The sequence below is a fragment of the Alosa sapidissima genome, chromosome 11 (assembly GCF_018492685.1).
Source record: "Alosa sapidissima isolate fAloSap1 chromosome 11, fAloSap1.pri, whole genome shotgun sequence".
NCBI classification, from domain to species: Eukaryota; Metazoa; Chordata; class Actinopteri; order Clupeiformes; family Clupeidae; genus Alosa; species Alosa sapidissima.
The window spans coordinates 1563740-1584186 of NC_055967.1; the positions used below are offsets into that span (position 1 = coordinate 1563740).

Consider the following 20447-nt stretch of genomic DNA (forward strand, 5'->3'; position numbering starts at 1 on the left):
AAGAATGTTTATTGACTTATACACAAATTTTTGCGAACTCCCTTCATTCAACCCTTGAAGACATCGCGGTCTGGTGCGCTATGTAGATCGTTTCTCGTACCATTTAATTTCTCAGAATTTAGGTCTACTAGGCCTACAATAACGTCATCACCAAATATATCTTTTATTTTTAGTTGATCAACCACAAAGAGTAGCATAGGCCTACTGTGCACAGTGCACTGATGACTGTAGCAGCCCAAGGTAACCAGTTGTTGTAGATGAGAGGCAACCCCTTGTTTCAGATAGCCTGGACAACATGTTACCTGGGTGTTGCCTACGTTATTAATTAATGGTAGCCTACAATAGTTAATTGATTCGCGTAACATATTAGTTGGCTCAAAGAGTAGGGAATCAGGATGGAGAGAGTCACGCGTGTGTTGCTTTTGCGGGATCGAATCCAGTTTAATGCTAGTTTTCAAAACATATATTTTTTTACATGTCTTTTGTCCAAGTGGCTGTAATGTAGCCGAGCGCTCGTGGCGTATGAAAAGCGACTTCAAACCGCCTAAAACAACTTGTTTGTGAATGTCTGACAACTGCTGCAGCGCATGCACGCGCAAGGAAACCAGTAGGTGGAGAAACCAGAAGGCACACAACACCGGAACGATTTTAAGGCTATTTCGCATAGGCTACTCAATTTCACACGCATTATAGCGACCCCCACTCACCGGGGTTAGGTGGAAGGTGTTAATAGACGATTGGCGTAGCCTACAGTGTACTAGGGCTGTCAAAATTGCTCAAAAATGACGTACGAATATCCCCTCTAAAATAAACACATGTATTCGAATATATTAGAATATCTAGGCTATATTATTTGCGCATTATGTCAGTGACGCGCATCATGTCATCTGTTTTTAACTTTTTGTATGGTTATTGCTTGACAGGGGGGATCCCAAGCAGCTTTCAGCCATAAGGCATTTCCTAATTCACCCGACACTGATATTCAAAATGTTGAAACTATTTCGGCATAGCCTATACAGTGGGCAGTGCTTCGACTTGGCCAGCTTCACTCGCGGTCCGCGCGTGGGATCACGCGACTTTAATTTGTATTTTCCCAATGAGACGCTGCAACAACCCAAACAACCGGTAGATGGCTCAAGTGAGCAGGGTGTCTCGTAAAAACAAATGGAGCCTGGAAAACCCTACACAGACTTCACTACAGACTTTAACAGGCTGGTTTAGAAATAATTTAATAGCCAGAAATATGCCTGCCCTGCCCTAATAAAGAAATATTTGGTTAACTGCGAGTGAATCCCGTTTGCAGCCGTAGAAGAAATGCAGGACAAATTAAACATTCTGGTTTTCTCCGAGTGCAACGATGATAGACAGACATCATTTGGACAAAATATAGAGCATATTAACCTCTGTTGCTCAGCCAAATGCCTTCCTGTTACGTCCTGTTATCACGGAGTTACAGGCGATAAACGATTTTTGATGGTCACTTCAAGTTTACTTCATTAGCGTTTATTTCTTTGATTATTATAGAGTGTTTTTCATTTAAAGGTTTGACTTTGTGCTTATTCAGTAGAACATTTAGTGCTCTTCCCAATCCCAGACGTTCACATTGCATGTTTGTTTGTAATGGATGCAACCGCGAGATAGGCTACGCGTTTGACCAGTTGTTAACAGACATGAACCAAGACATATAGCAGCAGCAATCAAGGGACTGTTTGTTATTTATTGAAGGGGCCACCGGAGGAATTTTGAGTGCTTCAGTCAAAAGTTGCATGACCCTCCCTTGCCTGCTAGAAATTGTTCAATGACCCTCCGACAGAATTGTTAAAAAAGACATGACCCTCCCCTGCCAATTGTCGCTGTCTTCCGCCCGCGCTGCTTTGTGCCACAGCCACACACTGTGATAACGTTCTTAAATCAATCTTTCCCGTGAGCTTGCATGCTACCAGTCCTTCCTTTTCAAATGTGTTGCGCCTGTTTGCACAATTTCACAAATAATCATATGTGATTAATAATATGACAAATAATCCCTGTGCACGGGGACCGAAACAATGCATGCCAACTTTGTCCGTGTTTCTCACGTATTTTAACTTCCCCCCGCTGTCTTGCCGTTTTAATGTTTTCCTGTAGAATATCCCATATTGTAATACTCTCATAACAGCCCTGCCATCGGGCCTGTCTCCGTGTTGCCCTGTTGCTACCCCTTGCCCTTCCAATGAAACAGATGTCTTCAAATCATCGTTTTCCTTGCTTGAAGGCGAACTTAGAGTGATGTTAACCTATTTAAGTTTAACGGCGTGATTGTCGTGAGAGCACGATTCATTGGCGCTTGCATGTTTGGCTTTATGTCTACGTGCGCACCTGAGGCTACTCAGCTACTAGAGAAAGAATTTCCCTTGTTTGTATGTTCACTCCAAGTTGGCCTACCATAACTTACCAACTCTGCACTGTAGCCCCTAACTGGCTATTTATATTTTTCTGTGAAATAAGCAAATGTATTTGTTCAACTTTATGAAGCAGAATTACGCACTAGGCTACTTGGAACATAACACATTTGACAAAGGACAGCCACAGAAGTTTTTTTCCCCATGCATTTATTCTAGGCTACTGTCAGTGACTGCCGTGAGAGAAGCGGGTTCTGTGTTTCGTTCATGTCAGTGACTGACGCGAGAGAAGCAAGGTCTGTGTTGCGTTGCGTTAATTTATTTTCAATTGGGCATGCCGTGCCGTGTCGTCCACAGCTCAGTTCTGATAAAGCCGAATTTACTCCTTTTGAGTGCGCACGTTTGTATGGTTATATTGCTTGACGGGGGATCCCAAGCAGCTTTCAGCCATAAGGCTACTTTGAGAACATTTCCTAATTCACCCGACACTAATATTCAAAATGTTGAAAACTATTTCGGCATAGCCTATTAACTGACCACCCGATTCACGTTGACTGGGGGGCAGGGGGGGCCATCAGACATTTATGCCCAGTTAATCCGGCCCCAACAAATCACACCTTCCCACCAGCTGTGACAGCTTAAAAGAAGTCAAGAGGATTCCTAACTCACAGACCTATTCACAAACCAGTTTTGTGGCATTTTGAAATCCTATGCAGAGCTTCCAATCGTGAGGAAGCAATTTTGCATTGTAGGCATAACTAACATGCAATAACGCCACAAACAACAACCAAAACTAGGCTACTCATTGTCAACATGTAAATTAAATGTAACATTATTGTAAATCAAATTAAAATGTTCTCTTTTGCAAACGTAGGCATAGGCATAGTAACAGATTAATTTAATAATGTTACAAAGATACTACATCAATCCGTATGTTTCATTAGGCTACTAGACTATATAGGGACTATGCCTACTTGTTTATTTTTTACGTAGCCTACAATGGCCAGTTCAGACAAAGCCGAAATTACTCATTTTGAAACATTTGTATGGTTATATTGCTTAACTTAAATCCCAGAGAGTAGGCTAGGCTACCGCACCCCACAGTGATGGGCCTAGCGGTCTTACGCGTTCAGTGTGGGTTATAAACAAGCTGAGAATTAGAATAGCGGTGTCACGTCTGCCTGTCACAGACGTGGGGAGCTGAAGCTTGGGATACAGTTACTACAGTAACAGTATTTTATTTTACTTCTTATGGAATATATTTTTTTTCACTTTTATAAAGGCTTTGTTTGAATGCTGTTGGAACAAATAGTAGTTGATTATAAAGGCAACTTTCTGTTGCAATATTCTGTGTGTTCTGTGTTCTGATCCAGTGGTTCTCAAACTTTTTCTTTCATTCCCCAATGCCTCCTTGATCAAGGAGGCATTGACTGATGATAGTGGAGATAACGTGTTATCCCGAGGCCTTTGCAAGTCAGCATCTCCGACGGTAGTCTACCCTATTAAAAATATAAGTTTTCGATGTCCCAAACGGAGAGCCATACTTTATTGTTTTAACGATCTCTATGCTACTCACCAAAATGTAGGCATGGGAACATGATGAAGTATCCAACTGTCGTGTGTTAAATTATTGTGATTACGAGCCAGTGGGCCAACATTATGCGTAACTCGGACATCTATGCAACAGACTCATATTGTCCTCGCATTCGCAGAATGAGGACATACAGACTGCTCAGAGAACAGGTGTACCTCCAGTTATGCATGTCGATCGGGTTACGGCAAACGAAAATATGTTTAAGGATGGCCTGGCAGTGTTTTTTTGCGCGTCTGCAGAAGTCAGCTAAATATGAATGTAATTCTGCGGCATAAAGCAGATGTATTTGTTTATTGTACAGAAAAATAAAAATGACATGTCAAGCAGTCAATTGACTACATTGCAGTCAAGAAGTAGGGCAAATTAATTTACGAAACCAAAACGTGGGTCATAGTTGTCTAAGCCTCTATTGCGTAGCCTGTTAAAAACGTCGCCAGATAGTATTGAATCGGCAACAACATTGTTTTCTGCAGAAGCCTACCCAAGGCTACAGATTAATTCTGAACAGTTATTTCTCTACTGGCTCAATTATCACACCACTGTTTTGATTTGCGTAGCTGCGTTACCCCCAACACTGACAATAATGTAGACAGCAAATTTCGATTTCGATTTTCGTTACCACCGTGTAGTCAAGCCTTAAGACATAACCAAGTAGCCTAAATCGAGGTAATGTTTAATTATGCATGATTTATTTTGTTATTGAATTCGTAGGCTGGGATTACTCTCGGCAAGTCTCCTGCTTTTTCAGTATGGGCGGCAAGCAGAGCGATGTACAATGGCAGAGCGACGCACAGTGGCTGAAAGTGGTACTAAAGCTTCACGCAGCTTCACGCCTCGTAATGCGCGACTGAAGTGGTCATTTGCGCAGTAATCCAGTAACAGTAATCCTCCTACCCCAGCTACCACAGCTGTGGATAGTGTGGCATGCTCACGCTTGTCTCCTTCTTGCAAACTAGGCCTATAGCCCAACCATTTACGCCTTCAAAAAATAACAACTTGCCAGATATGCCTTCATATCTTTGGGCTTCATTCAGCATTCTGTTCTTCCACTGGAAATGACTCTTCTACATTTGCTGCCTGCTGCATCCTTTCTGTTTGTATTGTTTAGAAAATGTTTGACGTCTTGAGTTAAACATTGTTTGCTGGTAACCAGACACAAATAGCCTACAGATTCTTGCGTGCGTACATTCTCTATTCTCTCCAAAATGTGCCCGTTCTATAGGCTGGCCAAGTGCGTAATTCTGCGGCATAAAGCAGATGTATTTGTTTATTGTACAGAAAAATAACCTGTCAAGCAGTCAATTGACTACATTGCAGTCAATAAGTACAAGGATACAAGGATACAAGGAAGTTTATTGTCACATGCATATAGTTACTGGAAGTAAGAAATGCAGTGAAATTATGTCTGGTGTCAGCCTATTTGTGCATTAATGGGGGGGGGGGGGGGGGGGTAAAAAGTGCAGTAGAAGAGGGGTTTAGTAGATTAAGTGGCAAGGGCTGCATAAAAAAGGTGGGGGAGGATTGGGATTGGGTGGGGGGCACCAACAAGGAGCACCCAAGAGCAACAGGGGCAAGGAAAAACTCCCTTACCAAGGAAGAAACCTTGGGCAGATCCACGGCTCAAGGGGCTAACCCAACTGCCAGGGGTCTTGGTGTGTGTGTTGGGGGGATGACAGGGGAGATGGGATAGTGTGCTGTGTATGTGGGGAGAGGGCAGTGTGCAATATGTGTGTTGGAGAAGCTTCCTCATGAGACAATGTGCTGTGTATTGGGGGGGGGGGGGGGGGGGGGGGCAGTGTGCTGTAAGTATGTTGGGGATGTGTGTTGGAGAAGCTTCCTGATGAAATAATGTGCTGTGTATGTAGGGGGGGGGGGGGGCAGGGACTTACTATTGCAAGCAGAGTACTGTATGTAATGTATGTGAGTGATGACAGTGAAGATGTGTGTGTGGGCGGGAGGGGAGTGGAGCAGTGACTGTGTGTGTGTGTGTGTGTAGTGTGTAGTGTGTAGGTGGGTAGGTGGGGGCAGTGTGCTGTAAGTATGTAGAGGATGTGTGTTGGAGAAGATCCTGAAGACAATGTGCTGTGTATGTGGGGGGGGGGGCAGTGTGCAGCAAGTATGTAGAGGAGGCTTACTGTAGCAAGCAGTGTGCTGTATGTATGTGAAGTGATGACAGTGATGATGTAAGTGTGTGTGTTGGGGGGGGGGGGGGTCAGGGACTTACTATTGCAAGCAGAGTACTGTATGTAATGTATGTGAGTGGTGACAGTGAAGATGTGTGTGTGGGCGGGAGTGGAGCAGTGACTGTGTGTGTGTGTGTGTAGTGTGTGTGTGTGGGTAGGTGGGGGCAGTGTGCTGTAAGTATGTAGAGGATGTGTGTTGGAGAAGATCCTGAAGACAATGTGCTGTGTATGTGGGGGAAGTAGGGCAAATTACGAAACCAAAACGTGGGTCATAGTTGTCTAAGCCTCTGCTGTGAGGCCAAACCCATGAACAAAGACGCATTGATATCTGCAATAGATTTTTTTTTGGCGAAACAAGCTCACAGCCGAACGAGTCATAGCACTGATGGGAGAGGCAACTGGCATGTGATCTCCCCACGGGCCAATGGATGTACAAGTTTTCTCCTGTGCCTATGATATTTAATCCAGTGTTTTGTCAAGTTGCAAAATGCTATTAGTTTTAACGAATTTTTATGATAGTATGAAGTACTTTTTATATAGGGTACTATCTTAATTGCTTTATACTCAATACTTGACCAATGGCTATTGCATCTGTCTGTTGAAAGTGAAAATGTGGCATGTGATCTACTGTGTAGGCTTCATAAAATAAAATAAACAGATTGCTAATGGCCTACAAGCTGATCTGGGGGGCGTTTCCCGTACAACTACAGAGGATAGCTTTTTACTAACAGGATGCATCGTTCAACTAACCAACATGTAAGTTACGACTGTTTCCCAAAACTGTCGTACTTACATAGTACTGTAAGTTTGGACCATGATAGTTTCCAAACTTCAGTAGTCTGGACTAAGGTAGTTAATGACGTTTAGTAGCACGTGAACGGGCACCTGCACATACTTCTGTGGCGCACTGCATTGAGGCCGGCAGATGACAGCCACCGTTGCAGAGCAGTTACCAGTCCCCTGTCCAAGAGTTCGAATCTGGGTTAAGATTTTGACAAAAATATTGACATCGTTGTTTACCTAAGTTTATCTTTTGTGCAGATCATATTATCAAAATCAGAATCAGCCTTCTTGGCTTGGTTTGCGTAAACTAACAAGGACCCCTCCATGAAAATCAAAGGCTACATATTCTCAGCTGACTCGTCAAAAAGTGCGCACCACCTTATTATTATCTGCAGGTGTGTGACTTTTACTTACGCGCACATGGCTGCAAATTGACTTTTAATTTATGTATTTTCTGCCTTTGGCATTTTAAAATATGGATGTATGGTGGTTAGAAGTGTAAATATCAATTAGAAACTAAATATATTTATAATTATTAATTTGCAAACAAATAACTGGCATCAGTGACGTCTTTGACATGAAGATCCCTGGAACTATGCTTCTACTAGCATTCTACCACAGGTCGAGAGCTGTAGTTGTAACTACACAACTTTACGATAGTGGTTGCGAACGTTCGTTGCTACTATGGTTTTGGGAAACACTAGTGTAACGATGCATTGGACTATGTAAGTTCCAAATATGAATGTAATTCTGTGGCATAAAGCAGATGTATTTGTTTATTGTACAGAAAAATAAAAATGACATGTCAAACAGTCAATTGACTACATTGCAGTCAAGAAGTAGGGCAAATTAATTTACGATACCAAAACGTGGGTCATACTGTAGTTGTCTAAGCCTCTATAGCGTAGCCTGTTAAAAACGTTGCAGAAGCCTACCCAAGGCTACAGATTAATTCTGAACAGTTATTTCTCTACTGGCTCAATTATCACACTACTGTTTTGATTTGCGTAGTTGCGTTACCCCAACACTGACAATAATGTAGACAGCAAATTTCGATTTCGATTTTCGTTACCACCATGTAGTCAAGTCTTAAGCCATACCCAAGTAGCCTAAATCGAGGTAAATCGAGCTTTTTCAGAAGGGGCGGCAGGCAGAGCGATGTACAGTGGCAGAGCGACGCACAGTGGCTGAAAGTGGTACTAAAGCTTCACGCAGCTTCACGCCTCGTAATGCGCGACTGAAGTGGCCATTTGAAAGCGATACCCACTGTACCACCAGAAATAATCATCACTTATGTACAATGTAGGCCTACAATATGTAAAATTGGCCTACGCTATTGTATTTTAATGCCAGTAATAATGGTGGTACTCGGAGAGCCAATTGTTTTCTGTGGTGGTACTCATTGTGAAAAGTTTATGAAACACTGATCTAAGAGAGACCACATTTTGTACAGTGCTTAACCTGGTACCAGAGATGCTTACTGTAAAATCTAAGTCTTCTATCTGAAAAACTGGGGGCTCAACAACTCTTTAAATGTGCTATTTTATTTCGCCAAGCCAAATTTGGGAAGAAGTTTAAGTACCCACCATTCTAGGTTATACTTGAGCTACACCCCTGACATTCCATGTCTGGATGCTATAAATAACAGATATTGACTGTAGAAAATTTGAAGGCTACAGGTGAGTTTTCCAGATATTGCTGTTTAAAAATGGCTTTTCAGAGTATGATGCCAAAAAAATGCCCATAATGACCCTCCTGTCATGGCTCACATTATGTGTGGCTCAATTAGACGACAATTGTTTTTGAATCAGTAGATGTTCCTCTATCCAGCAACAGTAAAACCATCCACAAAAGCCACTGCGCATGTGAGATAATGCCTCATAAAAATTTAGATAGATGAAAATTCTGCTTTCAGTGGTTCTGATAACCCCCTAGTACACCCTCTTAATTTCACTTCATCTTCAACTTTTGGTCTGTAAAACTAGGGAACTCAGGCTCTATGGAAATATGAAAGTTATGTTCATATCTTTATCAGAATTATCAGGGTAGCCATTGCAATTTCAGTAATTTTCTTAAATTGCCTGATTTTCAAGGGTCTCCAAGGGGTGCCCCAGAACTCAGTAAAATAGCTGAAGGGTTTTAATCATATGGCTGTTCATAGTTCCACATACCTATCACACATACAAAGTATGAGCCGATTTGGCCTAACCCATCTTCCGACCTCTGCCTTTTTTCTCCTGCAGTGATTCTTAAAACTTAGAACCCTAGACTGTTTTAAGGGCATTTTCACTACCTTTAGTTAGAAGCATTTATCCTGGTCATTGTAAGCGCCATACACACAGCAGTCTAGGCTACCCAAATCTGCCACAATTTAATGTATTAATACTTGCATTGATTTAATTTTGATTTTAAATAATAAAAATACAAAAAGCGTATTATAAAAATTCTTATATTTTCTTTTTTTTGTGATTGGAAATTTTATTGGTTTTAAACATCAGTACAAGTTACCAGTCACAAATGAAGAGCATGAAAATATTCTTCACACAAATAAACAAACATACATACACAATATATTTATATACCTACAAAGAAACCAGACAAGACCACAACAAAGAAAATTAAGGTAAAAAACAACAACAACAGCAAAATACATAGGGAGGAGGCCTGCGCTAGAATGTGTAGAAAAGCTCTTGTATTGTGTGGAGAGGGGGCTGAGCCTGTAGTTCACCCCTGAGGGTCATTTATAAATTGAAGAAAGTTTTGCCATTTGAAGTAGTACCAATCTAACCTATCCAGCAGGGTAAATGATACTTGCTCATATGCAGCGACTGTAGTCAAAGCATTGTACCAATCTGTGATTGATGGGACATGGGCTGACTTCCACTGTTGGACCAGTAGTTTCCTACCAATCATAATAGCTGTCTGGACCCATTCTGCATGGACAGTCGCAATGTCAACTTTTAGTGTAGATGGGTCTCCTAATAGGTATAATCGAATGCAAAAGGGAACCTCTAGGCCCACGACTTTCTGAATGCACTCATGAATTGATGACCAGAAGTCTTGAACTTTTTGGGCAGTGCCACAACATATGGGTTAGTGTGCCATCATCTGAGCACTTCCAGCACCATGGGTTAGCAGTGAGCTTAAGCCTGTACAATATAGAGGAAGTCCAGTACATTCTATGTACTAGTGCAGTGCCTCTTCAAACATGCCATTCCTGAAGAAAACCCGTAGCCCAATTACATGCCCACAGGTATGCCTGCTTTAAAAATAGGATGATAGGGAAACATTCCAGCTAAGCATTCAATAATGAATACTGAATATTATAATATATTAGCCTATAATTAATGTGGCCTCTAATACATGTGTAGCAGCTAATAAATTTAGGCATGGCTGCATGTGACATTTCCACAGATCAGAATAACATAAGCCTAACAACTGTTTTGAGTTAAGGCTAAATGTGTATTAAGCTTCTGAATAACTTCCTAATACTGAAGACAAACCATTTTGTGGAATGATTCATCATTGTTTGAAATTTGCAACGATGTGACTCAAAAACAGTCTTTAGCATAAGTGACGTCACTCAGTCTGCCACTTGTTGTTGTCTAGCTATGTGGCATTAGCCTATCGCTCGTTTCAATTTGGGACCTTGCAGTCGGAATTGTCGTTTGTTTAGTCAAAGTCTCAAGTCCAAAGTAGCCTGGGCTATTCGAAGTTTATTGCACATACTTTTATTTTGTGTGCTCACTACATACCCGTGTTTGACGTGTTGTTGCAAAATCCGCGTAATCATTTTATGCAAGCAAACTACATACAGGGAGTCTTTATTGTTGAGGTCAGACATGATAATCATCTTGCATCTTAACCCACAATCGGTTCCCGTAATCCGTTTTATAAATTGCGACTGACTATCATCAAAGTGAGACCTGTCAGTACACGATCCATGGGGTGGAGCTCCCCTGAAACTGGTCCCTTTGGAAACAGTGCAGTGCAGCGATAAACGTCCTACGTAAATAAGCATATTTTGAAATATGCATTCAAAAATTTTCAAAATCGAGAGTGCACACCTTTGTGCCACGCGCGAGCCACATACGAAATCTTAGGTCAGTCTGACAAACGGTCAGCGAGATATGCATGCCACAGACACACAGACACACAGATGCTTCTTGCTTTATAGATAGATTATCTTGAACTGAATAAGCCTAGTGCGAAGATCACGTCTTTAAGTTGCGAATTATATTGGTCCATTCTTCCTCTGTTAGTGTAGTTTCAAGGTCTCTGTCCCATACTTTCTTTAATGAGGCCATGGTACCGTGTCTCTGCAGCAGCATTGAGTAATAAAGAGATGCCTCATGACCCTTTCCATATGTTTTTTTTATAATGAGGGAAGGAGTCTCTGGGAGGGAGCTGTGGGAGGTTGAAATTTATTCTTTAAAAGACTATGGGCCCTATCATGACATTCTAAAGTGCATCGTCACTCGTCAAAAGTCTATTCAAATTTAGTAGGATGTCCAGTTCACATTGGGAGGGGTTTCGCTATCAAAAGTGGAGCGCATGGCGTAACAAGGTGTTCCAAGGTCTTTTAATCAGTCATATGGGTGTGTTTGGGGCGTAACATCATTTTAAACCAATGAGAATGACATCTGTCATTCCCTTTAACGGCGCAACGCGCGATATGTCAAATAAATGCATCGGTATTTTGGCATTCAAAGGCGCATTTGAAGGAGGCTGCTTGTGAGACCGTATAGAATAGTCATTCTTAAACCATGCTTTACTAAAACCTAGCGTAGCCTTCACACATTTGCACTCGTCTATTTGAACTCATTGGCAAAGTGAAACTAACTTCACCAAGGAGTCAGTCAACGACAAGACAGTTATATGCAGTTACTTTCACTATTGACTGACAATGGGTTACCACCGAAAAAGCAACACTTACCCTAATATTGCTCAAATGACTGAATAAAACAACATTTATCCTGCAGAGAAGTTGCTTATATCTCGTGACAGTGCGTCTTCAGCTGTGCTCCATATGTGTCTCTCGCCTCTCCCCTAATCACTTTTAACCGTCATTACCAATTTGCAAATGATGGTGAATAACTACTCATTATGAGATGTACAGTATTTCGTAATATCTTTGTTCTAATTATGTTTCCCATTGTAATCGTGCAATTTGTAATGCTTTGCATGGACGTGCGCTGGTGTGCGTTCATGAATGATAGAAGGATGGTGCGTGCACCTGCCAATATGACTGGTGACATGTGCTCTTAAAATAGCATATGAACAACTCGCCATTGGCTTCTGACCAGGTTTAGGTGGTGTATGATAGCGATTTTTAGACAACGCGCTAGGCCCCTCCCTAGGTACGGTGTTCATTTTAGGACATCCTCAGACTCAGGTGTCAGACTCAGAAAAACATTGGTCATCTTCAGACAAAACTGCCTCAGCTTCAGAAAAACTTCTGTCATCTTCAGACAAGACAGTCAGATCTAAAAAACGATGTAATACCATATCTAAAAATGATGTAATACCATATAATACCATTATAAAACGTTAGCAGTTGTCATTGTCATTGCACAACAATAATAGACAGACATAAAGATAGACAGGTACTTGAAATGTAATCCCCAGGGGACAATAACTGCAGCGTTGTTGAATTAATTTGATATGAGATGTTATCTTAACTTGCCTTGTTGTTGGTGCCTGCTATTTCATGTAATGGTATTATCATAATGGTATTATATGGTATTACATCATGGCATAGCACATTTGTCTTTATGGGGGTTTGGGAATAATGATGTGATGATAAAGATGCAGGTTTCTTACTGGTAGGTAGTGTACAACTGGGAAACGGTTAGCAAAAGTAAGAAATAATGGTCCAGGTGTCGTTCTGGACTTTCGTGGTGGAAAAATGTTTAACCCACTTTTCCCTAGCTCATTGAATGTACCGTAGTCCTACGAAAAACAAATTATTTTGCTCTATGTAGTACGTAGCTTACTCCGGTATGTGCCTTACAGCAGCTGCTAATGTTACTAGCGAAGTGAGGTTAGCTAAGTTTGATACATGGATTTCCTACAATGTGTATACCATTGGATCACTTTCTACCTTTACTTATAATTTCTACATCTAACCAAGCACCAAATATAACATGCCAGTGACAGAATAAATGTATTAAGCATAATATTAAACTCACCGTTCTGTATCCGTCGTCTTCTTCTGTCCCCACAATAACTTTTCATTTGAGACTTTTTCGTCTGACTCTGTTTTTTCTGACAGTGTTTTTTCTGAGACCTGACTCCACTTTTTCTGACAGCGTTTTTTCTGATACCTGACTCCTTAGAGATGTTTTTCTGAGGCAGTTTGGTTTGAAGCAGTTTTATCTGAGGATGACCGATGTTTTTCTGAGTCTGACACCTGAGTCTGAGGATGTCCTAAAATGAACACCGTGCCTAGGTTGTTATTTGCCACACCCCTGGGCGCAATGCTTAAAAAATAACCGTGCAAAATACCGAATTCAACTTTGCGCGGGTGAATAACGAGTATTACGCCATGCGCTAGTGACCCAAAATACAGCCCTATGAATTTGTATGTATCGCCAGTAATTGTTGATTATTTTGCTGTCACTTCGTCTGTTTTATAACCCAGAAGGATGTACTTGGTATCAAATGATAGCTCTGTGTATCCTCATTCATCTGACATGCGTGGCATATCTATCCAATCATGGATCCGCAAGTAATTCAAACGAGAGTAATGGGTGTGCAGCGTTGGTTTTTGTACAAGACGTTATTATTTTGCAGTCACTTCGTCTTTTTTCGATTTTTAACTTCTATTTCTATTTTCAGAGTCCCGTTGCTTTTTTTTTTTTCATAAAATAATTTCACAATGAAGTTAAGTTAGTTACGCTTACCAAAGCATCAGGCAACAGGCTAGGTAACTAATTAATTTTCATCTGATGTCAGCATTTCTTCCCCATACATGGTGTGTACTGACAGTTAAAAAGTTCAGTTTTGCTCTCATCTGACCAGACTACATTCTCCCAGTATTCCATAGGCTTGTCTTTTGAGAATTAAAATAAAATTCTCTACTAAAGTATCACACAGAGGGTAGATAAGAACATGAGGTCTACAAATGCTGCGGCAGAGTCATTGGTAAGATTTTGACAGTTATTGGTCTTACTAGTTTTTCACATAGATCTCTGTTTCTTGAAGTCACCAAATATTGTTGATACAAAAAAGAAGAAACATCTGTGATCTGCGATCTGTGCTACCTAACTCGAGTTGCTGCAGCCACTGCTATAGCAGCCAGGCAGCTACAGTACTCGGTGACCGCAAGAAATAGAGATCTATGTGAAAAATCGGAGTTTGTATTATCTAACTTATGTTGTAGACTTTCTCTCAATATTTTGAAGGGTCAGCACCCGAGTGCCCTCCATTGATGAACCGCCACTGCACAGCAGTAGTGGAAAGTCACTAACATTACTAGATCAGACATTAGGATAAAAATAGTGCATTTTATGTTTAAGAAAGAATGTGTCAAAAAATGGTTTTGCATGGCTCTGGGCTATTTGGACATATTTGTTTTTTAATAGTTTTGGGAAATTATTATAAAAATATATAAATTCCATGATTAATTGCATTGTAACATTTTTCAAACATATTTTTAACAGTATATTTCAGCCATCTGGCTGGCTAAGATTTTCCTGAAATATTTAAAACAAATATCTTACAGTCAGTGGTCAATGTTCCTAAATTATGTGATAAATAAATATATAAATGTTATTGTAGTGCATTTAGACATATGTTTGTCAAGTTACTTGCTAAATTCTCATTAATTAACTTATCCTGCTCTGATTTATGTCTTACCAGGTGTCGAAGCAAAACTTGGATGCCCAGAGAGTAGAGCAGGAGCTGCGTGATGAGCTGGCTAACAGTGTTAGTAATGCTGTGAATGATAGCAACCAGAAGTATATTGCTGATCTTGAGAAGATACACACTGAAATGAAGATGGAGATATCCAAGTGAGGATGTGTTAAAAGTGCTAAATAATATAACTGAACCATCATAAAACTTTTAGAACTAGTTTGAAATTGTCTTTTCATTTTATATAGCTTGCAGGAGGTGGCCAATGTGGCAAAAATGCAGGTTTCTGCACTGGAGGCCAGACAGCAATCTAGAGAAAAGGAAATTGAGGCTCTAAGGAGACAGACCTTAGATTATCAGGTGAGAGTACTACCCCAACCTACAGACTGTGCAGACCAATGCAGTTTGGATACAAGAGTGTTAGCAAAGTTCTGAACCGGTTTTCATGTTGGACAGATTAAGAAAAATTCCAACAAACAGTTCAACCCATGAAACGGAAAATGGAGACAGACCTACATTTAAGAGATTAAAAATGTTGACCAAATGATTTCCATATGGTTTTCACTCCTTCTAGGGTTATGGATCTTGCGTTTTCACAAATCTCATGCTAATTCAAGGATTTTCCATAATTGCAATATCTCTTCACATAACCATAACCATGCAAAATATTTCAGCAAAAAATCATAGAATCTCTGCATTATTTGTGATTACTCGTAAAACTTCAAATAATAGCCAAGTCCCAAATAGACGCCTGTCTCTTCCAAACACCTGGCGTGGCTACAGGTTTGTGTTAAAGGCCGGTCACCAATAGAAGCCTGGTCTGTTATTTAGTTTCGGGTTGTATTTAATCTTCTAAAACCCGTCAGATCGTCTGTTTAAAGCCCAATTCACACCAAAGATTCACAACGACACGAAACCATTGCAGAAAGGAGTTGCAGCAGTGTGAATTAGATGTTGCATGCGTTGCAAGCTGTCGCAAAGCATTCACCATGTCTAGTCACAGTTGCAAGGTTTTAGAATGTTGCATCAAGTTGCTGGTTAATAGAATGTTGCAGCTCATCTCGTCGCAAATCTTTGGTGTGATTTGGGCTTAAGTATGATGCAGACTGCGCACGCTAACGTCATGATTAGATGGCATTAAAAGACTGTGGTGGGGAAAAGCTAGAGTTCCAAATTCTAGCCTATAACTTTTTTCAATATGAACTATGCCTGTATGTCCGACTTTGTCATCGTTCAATTCATCCCTTGTCTTTAAAATTTGCGGATAGGCCGATGGTAAGCTTGTTTTTATGCTGGCAACAAAACAAAAGGGTTCGCGAACGTTATTCTTTATTCTAAATGTGTACCGCCATGGCGATAAAGAGAAAGAAGTAGACTATGATTTGAAATGTAAGCTGACTGTTGTCAAATTTGCCAAATAAAATCCGGGAGAAACATAGTCTCGCACCAAGCCAGTACCAACCCTCACTCTCCCCAATGCAAAATGAGGCACCTCCTAAATAGGCAAAAGTATTACCAATCACCCAATCAGGGTTAATTTGACCATAACAACAGCTAGGGAAATTAATTTTAGCTTAAGGCCACAGATAAGGTATTAATCAACATAGAAAATAACATGGCATGAAAACAAAATATTATCATTGTACCCAAAACCAAGTTATATCATATTAACTAGATAGATAGATAGATAGATAGATAGATAGATAGATAGATACTTTATTGATCCCCAGGGGAAATTCAAGGTCTCAGTAGCATACAGACAACACACACACATTCACTAACAGCAGAAAAAGTAATTAAATTATATAATATAAAAACACAACTAAGCAATAAGGACAGTAGAAGATAAAGAATATACTAAATATACTAAAATACAAATTATACTAACTAACACTTAATCTAAATCAATTCTAAAAAACAGTATCCACATAGTGGTGATTAATCAATCAAGAGGCACTTGTAATGACTGAGGCAGGGACTGAGCCTGTGATTCTCTGTGCATAGTAAGGTAAGGTAAGGTGCTCTGTGTGAGTGAGTGTCATGGGGATAGTGCAAAAGTGATAGTGGTCATGGTGATAGTGCAAATGAGTAAGTCCAACAGTGCAACAATGCAGAAATAAAGTCTATATATCTATATAACTATTTTAAGAAAAGGTATAAGTGTGGCCACAGTTCGGCTGTGGCATGGAGGGAGGGGTTATGCATATGTGCTAATGTGCTAATATAGCACGCAAACAGTGAGGCAGAAAGACAGTGGTAAAAGTGGCTAGTGGTAAAAAGTGGCTAGTGGACAGACAGTATACAAACATGGGGGGGGGTGAAGAGGCAGACAGACTATGCAGAGAAGTCTATCTCTCCTCTTCCCTTAAGTGAAGCATTGAACAGTTCAATGGCCCTGGGGACAAATGACTTTCTCAGTCTGTCTGTTGTGCAAGGCAGTGAGCGAAGTCTCCAGCTGATCAGGCTCTTCTGCTTAACAATAGTGCTGTGGAGTGGGTGACACTCATTGTCCAAGATGTTGATCAGTTGACCACTTTCTTACGTGGTACAAAAAGAAGAACCGTGCCTTCCGTAGCAAAATCATCTTTATGCATGACAATGCACCATCTCATGCTGCAAAGAATACCTCTGGGTTATTGGCTGCTATGGGCATAAAAGGAGAGAAACTCATGGTGTGGCCCCCATCTTCCCCTGACCTCAACCCTATCGAGAACCTTTGGAGCATCATAAAGCAAAAGATCTATGAGAGTGGGAGGCAGTTCATATCCAAGCAGCAGCTCTGCATGGGAGGCTATTCTGACATTCTGGCAGCTCTGGGAGGCTATTCTGCAAAGACATTAAAGCAGAAAGTCCAAGAACTCACATGTTCAATGGATGCAAGAATTGTGAAGGTGATATCAATGAAGGGGTCCTATGTTAACATGTAACTTTTCCCTGTTATGATGTTTTTGATTGAAATTACTTGATTTCATTTATATCACCTCCTAATGCTGCAAATTCAACAAATGACCATTTTTAGTTCTTTACAACCTATAAAATGTCTTGAAACTCTCTTGTGCATAATAATTTGGAACAGTGCATTTTGAGTTTTTTTTATTTAAAAAAAGAAATACTGTTCTCAATGGGAGGTTTGTTCAATAAAATTTGAATTTTACTCTAACGGTTGATGACTTGAATATTATGCCGACTGTCATTTGCATCGACTATTTAGGAAAATCGGAAAAATTTAATTTGCATAATAATTTGGAATGCAGTGTAGTTGGCTAACATAAAATCATTCTTCTCTTTCCACCCAGGCCCAGTCGGATGAAAAGGCCCTCATTGCCAAGCTCTATCAGCACATTGTTGCCTTGCAGTTAAGTGAAACAACTGCTCTGTGTAAGCTGGAGACCACCACTAGCCAGCTCTGTAAAGTAGAGGCTCAGTTGTTGCGTGCTGAACAGCAGTTGGATGAAAAGGAAAAAACACTGTGGCACGTTCGACAGTATGCTCACGGTCAAGCCAAACACCTTAGACAGACAATACAGTCATTGCGGAGGCAATTTTCTGGTGCCCTGCCCCTGGCTCAGCAGGAGAAATTTTTCCAGATCATGGTGCACCTCAAGGAGGATCACAATCAGGTGCGACATGAGGCTCTTCAGGCGAGAGAGCAGAGAAGGAACTTCGAAAGCAAGGCAAAAGAACTGGACCTCAAAGTCAAAGGACTAGATGACCTCATGACCACTCTTAAGGATACCAAAGGGGCTCAGAAGGTTTGTGTCACTTATATATAGACTAGATGTACCACAGAGCGGTACAAAATATGACCGCTGCCCAGTCCAGCACATTTTTTCCACAAAAATAAATCACGCTGAAAGGCCTATATAATTCTAACTGTCTCACTAAATTGCATTATCCACACTCAATTCTCAGACAAACATTCTGCTAGACAACAAGTACCAAAACATGATTCGTTCATAGATTTCACATGTAAAATTCATTTTATACAACCCCACCCCCCATCTTGCCTGTAAATAATTCTGAGAAATTCTTGAATTTTGTGCATGTGTGCGTGTACACGTTTATGTTTATGTGTGTGGGTGTGTGTGTGTGTGTGGGTGTGTGTGTGTGTGTGTGCGTGCTTGTGTGTTTGCCTGCGTATGTGTCTTTGTGCATGTGCATGCATGCGTGCATATGTCTACTGTGTGAGTATGTCATACGTATAATTACTGTGAATGTATGTGTGCGTATGTATCTGTTTATGCACATGTGTGCACATGGAATGGGTTAACATGACCCCTGGAGGCAAACATACGGAAAAAAGTGGTCATCCTAGGCCCTACGGTTCTCAAGATATTCACAGAAAACTGTCTGCCCTACCCTCCTTTCGGGGGGTCCAGTACAGCGGGGGGGGGGGGGGGCTACAGATCAAAACCAAAAACGATGGTTCCATGCTATCCGTGTGGGGTTACATGCCCACCAAGTTTCGTGTACCCCAGTCTTTCAGTGTCCCGGGAATCCTTGTTGGTGTACGGTCACTAAATGTACACATAAATTATTTTATTGTAAGGCCCCCCATGAACGAAAGTTCACAAAACTTGGCATGCATTCGGAGGGTGTCATAATGATCCTACACTTTCAATTTCGTGCAGTTTTGACCATGTCAGCCAGAGATATTGTGATGAAAACACCACATTTTTTGCTTTTTAATTTTTAAGTAGGTGGCGCTATACATGAAATAAGTGGTAATGGGATGGGTTGACATGCCCCCTTAAGATCAACATACAAAAAAAAGGTGGACCTCCTAGGCCCTACGGTTCTCGAGATATTCACAGAAAACTGTCTCCGGCCACCTACAGGCCAGTTGGTGTATAGTAACATAAACTAGAAAACGCAATTCCAGGGAATTACTAGTGCATGAAAATGCAAAACACATGGTGTGAAATATATTGTTAAAACAGATGATGTGCTAATTGGCAACCAACATGATGAGGTTTAATATAGTTGGAATTACTGAACTAGGTAGATGAGGTTTAATATAGTTGGAATGACTGAACTAGGTAGATGAGGTTTAATATAGTTGGAATGACTGAACAGTTAAATAAGTGGATGGTTTAAAAGGTTAAATTATTTGCTAGGTAGATGAGGTTTAATGTAGTTGGAATGACTGAACTAGGTAGATGAGGTTTAATATAGTTGGAATGACTGAACAGTTAAATAAGTGGATGGTTTAAAAGGTTAAATTATTTGCTAGGTAGATGAGGTTTAATGTAGTTGGAATGACTGAACTAGGTAGATGAGGTTTAATATAGTTGGAATGACTGAACAGTTAAATAGGTGGATAGTTTAAAAGGTTAAATTATTTGCTAGGCAGATGAGGTTTAATATAGTTGGATTGACTGAACTAGGTAGCCTAGATGAGGTTTAATATAGTTGGAATGACTGAAAAGTTAAATAGGTGGATAGTTTAAAAGGTTAAGTTATTTTCTAGGTAGATGAGGTTTAATATAGTTGGAATGACTGGGCAGTTAAATAGGTGGATAGTTTAAATGGTTAAATTATTTGCTAGGTAGATGAGGTTTAATATAGTTGGAATGACTGAACAGTTTAATAGGTGGATAGTTTAAATGGTTAAATTATTTAATAGGGAATTATTGTAGCGAGGACTTTTAT

General features: G+C 40.5%; 1 protein-coding gene across 6 annotated transcripts in view; it reads left to right on the forward strand.

Moving 5' to 3' along the window:
* Nucleotides 1-20447, forward strand: part of cep290 (centrosomal protein 290) — a 203950-nt gene that overhangs the window by 126206 nt on the left and 57297 nt on the right. For all 6 annotated transcript variants that reach the window (XM_042108679.1, XM_042108680.1, XM_042108681.1 and 3 more), the window contains 3 exons: nt 14802-14953; nt 15044-15155; nt 18092-18547. In XM_042108679.1, coding sequence (XP_041964613.1) covers nt 14802-14953; nt 15044-15155; nt 18092-18547 — 720 coding nt within the window. The remainder of the gene's footprint in view (nt 1-14801; nt 14954-15043; nt 15156-18091; nt 18548-20447) is intronic.